This window comes from Symsagittifera roscoffensis, unplaced genomic scaffold, assembly GCF_963678635.1.
Source record: "Symsagittifera roscoffensis unplaced genomic scaffold, txSymRosc1.1 SCAFFOLD_1060, whole genome shotgun sequence".
In the NCBI taxonomy this organism is placed as follows: Eukaryota; Metazoa; Xenacoelomorpha; order Acoela; family Convolutidae; genus Symsagittifera; species Symsagittifera roscoffensis.
The window spans coordinates 4,704-12,877 of NW_026970667.1; the positions used below are offsets into that span (position 1 = coordinate 4,704).

At 32.7% G+C, this 8,174-nt stretch overlaps 1 protein-coding gene across 1 annotated transcript; it reads left to right on the plus strand.

Annotated features, from left to right (window-relative positions):
• Positions 1 to 243: 243 nt before the first annotated feature.
• Positions 244 to 7,565, plus strand: LOC134855900 (cysteine-rich secretory protein LCCL domain-containing 2-like; the record flags this gene model as incomplete). Its single annotated transcript, XM_063872287.1, has 3 exons — positions 244 to 416; positions 592 to 659; positions 7,431 to 7,565. Coding segments are annotated over 3 exons (376 nt in total), but the record flags the coding sequence as incomplete, so codon positions are not given.
• Between the last annotated feature and the right edge of the window lie 609 nt (positions 7,566 to 8,174).

Sequence of the window (8,174 nt, forward strand, 5' to 3'; positions counted from 1 at the left end):
ATTCCGCTTAAAAATTTTATGGATTCCACTTAAATTTGCGGATTCCACTTGCATTTGGTAGAACCCACCTATAGTTGCGGAATTCAGAACAGCTAGCTATTTTTGCTTGTTGCGGAATCCGCGACACAACAAATATGCCGACAAAATTTACGTTACAAGTAGTTGTACACGGAATCCACGGAAGTTTTGTTCATGATCATATAGTAGTGAACTACTGAACTAGTTAATATAGTTTGACTACAGGAGTGAACATTTACACGAGTCTGGATGAGATGTCGACTACAAGGGCAGACATTATCAGGGTAGGGTGTCAGTGGTGGTACGATGAGATCTCGGACTACGAGTACCCGGGACCGAATAACAGCTTCCTCTACTGCTCCAAAACAGACTTGGAGGATGTCAGACACTTCACACAGGTAAAATACGTTTTTTAAAGTAAAATATACAGTTTTTGAGGACTGAAAAGTACATCAAATGCATGCCATTGATTTGTTCATGTAGTCTGAGTAATTTGCAAGGCCTCCTATGCATAATGTTGATAAAAGAAATCTTTTAGCGTTTAGTTTTTTGTCGCACTTGAGTGCGTTTCAGATGATGTGGAATGAGACAGAGCGAATAGGGTGTGCAGTGCATAGATGCAAAAACGAAGAGCAGGAAAAGTAACGTGCAAACATCCGATAGAGCAGACATCCGAATTACAGAATAATTGCGTAATGCTTCTGAAAGCCTCGTAATAAATTCAAAGGGCTAACATAAATATCAGGCACACCGGTTTGACTTCGTTTTGAAATCCAAGTAGCTAAATCAAACCTTTCAACCCTTAATTTCTGTCAGCAAAATTTTTAAAATACATTAATGCAAATCCTCCATCCTATTTTTGCGGTTGCCATTTTTATCGTCAAAATTGTGTCAGTATGAAACCAAATGCATTAGACGGGAAGAGGGCAGTTTTTTCAAGGGATCTCTCCTCTGTTACTATTTCCTGATGTGATCAGTTTTTGGCTGATCGAACCTAAAAATTTTCTAAAGGCGCCAATATATACAAATTTTGAGGGGCGCGTTTTTTGGCGCGCTTTCGTTCTCACATGTTACTTATATTGTTGCCGAAGACATCTTTTGATCGTTTTTAGGACTGGTCGACCAAAACTGGATTTCATGAAATATAGTACCGAAAGGGGGACCCTTTGGAATAGTTTGGCTGTCAGTTTTGAAAGGAAATGATTTTTTTGGATTGGATATTTTTCGATTAAATTAACCCAGATTAATAAAACTAAACCAAAAGGTAAAAATTGTATTCTGCCGAGAAAATCTAAAAATAAAATCCATCTTCAAAACTAGTATGTTTTTTTTCGCGTCGTTCTCACCTCCGTAGTTAGAAAAGATTATTTGCCTTTTTTCAGCAAACAAAGTTGAATTGAACTTCAGATGGCATGTTTGATTAGTGGTTTTCAGAAGTGCATGTATATCTATGAATGCGCTTCTGTACTTATAAGAGCACTCAGGACTTTTTAAATTAAGAAAGCAATACGACCTATGTTAGCGTCTTCACTAATTCCATTGACACTAAAAAACTGCTAAAAAAACCGGTTGTTTTGAAGCAGTTTTAAGAGAACTTTCTGCCTAAAATTTCGTTGAAATCGTTGCAGGTGGATATAGAAGGGTTGTTGTTAAGTAAGGCTTCATAAATACTCTAGATAATAACTGCCAAAGTTATGTAAGGCAATCGTAAAGTAAAATGGTATTCGATATTATTCAGCCAACCTAACTTAGTCACATTATATAAAAAGCCCTTATCAATTTTTTTATGAAGTTCACAGAGAAAATTTTATAACAATTTGATCGGAATCCTCTTCAATTCGACTATTCCATATTCATTCTCGCAACTTTCTGAAAAAACTAACTGAGTTTTTTTTATTATTCAGACCAATTCATGTTTTTTTTGTCATTTTACTACATCCTACAGTTTTTTTTTGCAATCATTAACGAATCCTCTTCATCCTTTTTTTCTACCTTCTGCTTTTTCACCGAACTTTTAAGAAGAATGTTGCAGAAATTTTATGAAACAACCGGCTCAAGCAGTTTATGTGTATGGGCTTTTAGCCTAACTTTTGTGTTTAAATTATTAAATAGAAAAAAAAGAGTAGCTAAATCAGTCGTTTTCTTTGATTGCTTTATGTTGTGAAAAAATAACTTCAAATGTCTGAAAGCCATTGAATTGAAAAATTAAAAAAATATTGGATCAGAGTAAAACCTCGCAATTTTGTTATGGAAACTCTTTAATTGCTAATTTTTGGACGTTGAACGACCCAGTTTTATGACAAAGGTTCCCATAGCTTTTATTTTAAAAAACTGAAAAATTAATTACGCCAAGATCTTCTAGAATTGCTCAATTTCAATTAATTTATCTCATTTGTTATTTTAAAAAATTGCGATAATTACCGTGGACTATGAACAAAATGGAATCGCTCCCGGTGACTGTGGATGATGTTTCAACTCGGCATGCTATCCAGCAAGTTTATGACGAACTGGTAACCGGTAAAAAAAAAAAGGAGATGGGAAAAAGTTTAGAGATCTAAAAATTGTTGTGCATGATATGAACGAGATTCGTAAGAATACCGAACAGTATTTAAGAAGAACGCAACATTTTTACGAAAATTTTCGAAGTTTTTACGAGTTGGATTTGAACTCATTGGGTTCTCAAAATAAAAAAAGGAAAATGTATCATATTCTGCCAGGCTATGAAAAACTTCCTCATAATTTTATGGCTAGTGTAATTGTTAAATTTGTGTTTTTTGAAGATGAAACCACCGTTTACAAAATACAAAAACACTATTGGGAGAAAATTTCAATAAATGATCTGATGACTTACCTTAACGAAAGGCTTCCACCGCATGACGCAAAATTACGAACGAAACGAGATAACAAGCCTAGGATAAATTACATCATCGAATAACTGCGCAGTAGCAGTTAAAAAAACAATTACGAAAAACTATTAAAGTTTGATAATAGATCATTGAATTGGCGGAGTGTTTGTAACAACAAAAGGTTTGCAAAATATTGTGAATCGAAGATCGTTTCAATCGTCAAAAGGCCAAGTTTTTGCCTGATTGAAAAAAAACTTCAAAAAAAAAGTGAAACAAACTGATGTGAGCTGAGAAGGTTTGACTTCCAACTGATGCTAAATTTGGTTTAATTGTCAAAAAAAGTGTTCATGTTCTGATACAGTTAGCAAACATACATTGCTTCTGACATTTACGGACAAAATAAACTTCGTGAAATTTGTTTTCGTTTTTTTTTTTGCTGTTTTTGATCAGGCATCGCTAATTGAATTTGAAAATATCATAGCATAAGTGTCGGCAGAAAAAACAAACAGATCTATAAAAAATCCAATTAGGGTTCCCGAGAAAAACTTTGCTGTGGGTAGCGTATTCCAATAAAAAAAATTTTTTTTCCTATAATAAAATTCAAAAATTTATATTAAAAAACAAATTTTCCTTTCTAATCTATTCAAGCAAAAAACTGAAATAAGGTGATTCATCAGAGGAGCTGGGGTATGCAATTTTAAGTATTTCATGTTTTTTTAATTGAACTTGGCAAACGAAAAAAACTCATCTGGTATGAGTGGTCACTTCTCTTTTATCGGTTAGAGGAAAGCTATCGCATGTTTCTCAGGCGCCTTCCTTTCAATCCGAGTTCTTGCTTTTCTTCCTTACTATATTGTTTTTTAAGTTTTGAGGCAACGAAGACAATTTTTTTTTCATTTGTCTCTGCCTTACAAGAGGTTGGTGTTGCAATTTCTGCCTCGCCAATACCCTGACGCTTACTTCAACAACTAAACAACTGGAGTCTTTAAATTTCTTAACGACCAATTTTGTTTTTATTAATTTTATTATGCTTTCTCCACTCAATTCAATTTTTCAAATACTATTCATTTAATTTAACAAATCTTAAAAAAAAAGTAAAAACAGAAAGAAAAGGCTTATTCAAAAATTTGAAGCTTCAACCTTGAAGCACAGCCAATCAAAAATGAGATCTAACATAATTTTTTTGTACAGCATAACATCAATGATTCAAAATTTTGATGAGTTTTAAGTATTTTTTGAAACCAAACTCACAACAGTAAGTAATTGTACTTACAGTGACATGGTTTAATTTGTTGGAAAAAATCATTTTATTTGAATGACTAACAGATTGTGGAGAAGAGGTAGAGTTGCCACATTTCTTATCTAAATCTTCATAAAAGGAAATGTTTGACAAAAATTATTCTCTAGTAGTTATAACACAATAAAAATCACCACAAATGAAATCAGCCATCAACCAAAAAAAAACAAAAAAGAACAAATGTACTCTGCTGCAGCTTTTACATTGACATGACTAAAAACATCAACTTAATGTCCTGTCTCAAGAAAACTTTAAAAACACTTGATCTAGATTTCGTCAATGATCTTAAGATTACTTGAAATCCGGACACATGTTCGACTTGCCTTGGTCTTTTTATGCTAAGATTTATAAACAAACAAGTTTTGAGGCCCTTATTGTTAAAGATCAACACTCAGCTCAAATTACTTTTCCTACAAAAAGTTTCAATCAGAGCAATGAAGAACTAGTCAAAAATTAGAAAAGGCAATTAAAACATTTAGAAACTGTAAATTTTTTATTGAAAGCAAATTATTAATTCTCGATTAAAATTACAAAAATTATGAAGATTGATTTACTACGCTGTATAATTTTGAATGACAACTGGTTCCGCTTCATTGGAAGCATAGCGAAGTATTCAACAAACGTTTTGCAAAACCCAACAAAAATTCCGATTCAAAAACGCTGGGTCACAAATGTTTGTACCAAAAACAAGCGTTTTCATGCCGCTATAAAGATAATCCTTCCACAGAAATAGTATGTCGCAAAACCAAAGCAATACTATAAGTTAATTGATTACAATCGAACTCAAATTCTTTTTATTGTTTTTAAATTTATGTTGTTAATGAAAAAAAGCTAACAAAATTAGCAAACTAAAAAAATTTACTTCCACTTAATCGTTAATTTCCATTCTGCATCAATTGATGAACACTTACAGTTACCTAAACAAAACAAACTGCCTACAAATTTAGCTCTGCCAAATGAAAATGAAAGCACAAACTATGTCTAAGAAAATAATTTGATTGGAAAAAAAAATATGCATTATTATCAAGAGATTTAAAGCCAAGTTGAATCAGGTTATCTACAATCAAAGCAATTTGCTCATGAAAAAATTAAATTCTCTTATTGCGTCAAAGGAATATCATTCCTTATTAAGAAATCAGTGTCTGAAAACAATGTTCCTAGCTGCTTAAAAATGAACAAGTTCAAACCAGTTCACAAAATTGGACCACAGAAAAAGCCAAATAACTTTAGAACAATACCTTTAACTTCGACTTTTATTGGAAAAATATCGTATACACAATAGTTTGATTTTTTATACAAGCATAAAAAATAAGCTGACGAAAAGTTCGGTTTTTGCTTTAAAAGATGAACAATTGAAGCCGTGGTAGAATTAAATGATTGTATTACGAATTTTTGAGCAACAAAGATCCAATGACTTGTACAATGCAAAATTTGTTAAAAGCTTTGACACCGTTGACTCTGGAGTTCTGGTAAAGAAATACATAGCTTATGGATTAAGGGGAGACAGGGAAAAATTTATATCATCGTATCTCAAAAATCAACTTCAATATGTAGTATAGAAGAACATTACATCGAGCTCAAAACCTGTCGTCGATGGAGTTCCACAAGAGTTAATTTTAGGCCCAATTTTTTCTAATCTATTCAAACAATCTCCCAAGTGTTTGTGTAAACTCAAAAAACTCAAGAAAACCTGGAAAAAGACGCAAACACAAAAGATTTTTCAAGTGCTAAATTTTGGCCAATTGAAAATGAATTAACAGTTAACCAAGATAAACCAACAAAAGTATAGCTGGGACCAAAATTATCCAAATTATTAAAGAATCCAAAATTAGAAACATCTTAGAAATTTTCTGACATCTATCTGGTTGATGAATTGAGTTTAAAAGTTTCATATTCTAAAAAGTTTACAATGATCTTTCGATTTTATCCATTATTACCATTTGAATATTTACTCAAAAGCAACTTCTAATCATTTACAAAGTTTATATTCAACTAACATATGAATATGTTGTGCTGATTGTATCGAACTGCTACTAGAAACAAATTAGTAAGAATTGAAAACAAACAAAGGCTAATGTTTCGGAATTGCTTCGATTTGTAAAAAAAAACAGACCGTCTCCGAAAGCTAAAAAGACAAATTTAGGTTTTGTTACTTCAGCCAGTTGCAACTATATAAACTCTGGAATTTAATGACTGAAATCCTAAGGAGTCAGCACCCATGCTTGCTGATTTTTGAAGCAACCAGCAATCAAAAAATTTATGACTCATTCTCAAATACCAAACTACCAAATTCACTCAAATACCAAATTCAGGTTTTTAAAATCGGAAAAAATGACAATCCACAACAAAAAAAATCTAAAAGTAGACTTCGTTTAACTTTCAATATTTCTTATGCATTAGACAAAAAAGTATTTGAAGACTGATATAATTGTCAAAGTATTCAACTAAATTGAATTCTGCATCGCATACGGGTTCTATACATTTGTGATAACAAACTTCTGGTAAACATTTTTTGTTATTGGGAAATTCAAATATTTTCTCTGCTGTTTGTTTATGAAGGTACCACTCGATAGGCAGCTAAATGGACTGTTTGATGTTCTTTCAAGCTGGGGTTTTTCATATCATTTTGAGTAATGAATATAATAATTGAGTCGGCTCCATTCTTGAAAACGAGTTTATTTATTATTATGGTGTCATCAGTGTCAATGAATGTAGTAAATACAATTACATATGTTGAGTTGATTTTTTTCGTTTTTTTTCAGGAAAATTTTAATCTGCTCTAACGAAGTACGGAAAGGCATTCACAAATATAAATGCACTTATGAATGCCGTTATTTTTATACAAAATTTAACATTCATTTCATCTTTTTTGGCTGAAAAAAGCAAATCAATTTTTCTGCGCTCGCCACGATAACGGACAAATGATTTTGGTACAGGGGCCATTAAAATCAGTTCAGATGTGTGTAGACTGAATTATCTTTGCCCTGTAGTGTTTCTAATTCCAGGTGCATTTCGAAAGCGGTCAAGCGGTCTGAGGAGTTCTGGAACATATTTGTTGCACGGTTTAGGCGGTTTTGAGCAGTTTTTGATTGAAAAATAAAAACGGTCATACTGGTCAAAAATAGTCAAATCTCCTCAAAACTGAGATGTTTAATGTTACAAAAATAAGAGAACGAAAAAAAGAGCCGACTGTATTTGATTTGATTTGTGAAATCTTTGAACCAAATGATTGAATCCATAGTTTGCACAATGGGACGTTTGTACCATAGAAGCAGAGAAGAGGCCTCTCTGGGAATTTGTGTTTATGAGCCAGCGGGAAATCAGAAGGACCAGCCTCTCTTCACTCAGGAGAACTACGAAGGACTGTGTGCAGCAGAGCCAGACCGATTCAAAACATGCGTACCGTAAGACCCCCATTTCTTATCGTGGTTGATTTTTTTTTGGTTTTGTTGAATAACTGAAAAACTGGAAACCTCTGATGGATGTAATCTTACCTGCGTATCCCGGAAAAACGACTATTTTTACATCCTAAACATGTCCAGCGCATGACTCAAAGCATGACTCCAGCGCATGACTCAAATCCTAAACATGACTCAAATTATACAAATTCAAAATAAATATAAATTGTTGAAAAACTGAACAATGATTATTGGTCAATGAACACACTCTCATCAGAAGGAATGTATTTGTCTCACCATCAAATGATCATCACTACAAATTATCACGCTGAGTGAAAAAATATCGCCTGGCTAAAATTACTGCATTAAGGCATGCTGCGAATAAACTCCATTCAAAGTTCTAACTTAAGCCCGTAACCCCGAAAAACAGCTATGTTGACTATTTTGAGTATCTTGGCTGCAATGGCAAGTACGCAACACTTATCAGGTCGAGTTGAAAGATTCGAACAAAAAATTGAAATCTTTTTTGATCGAAACATACCAAATCCTACAAAATAGCCCCAAATCATTGTTTTTGAACTGTTATTGTTTTAAATAAATTGTTTTAAATAAAAA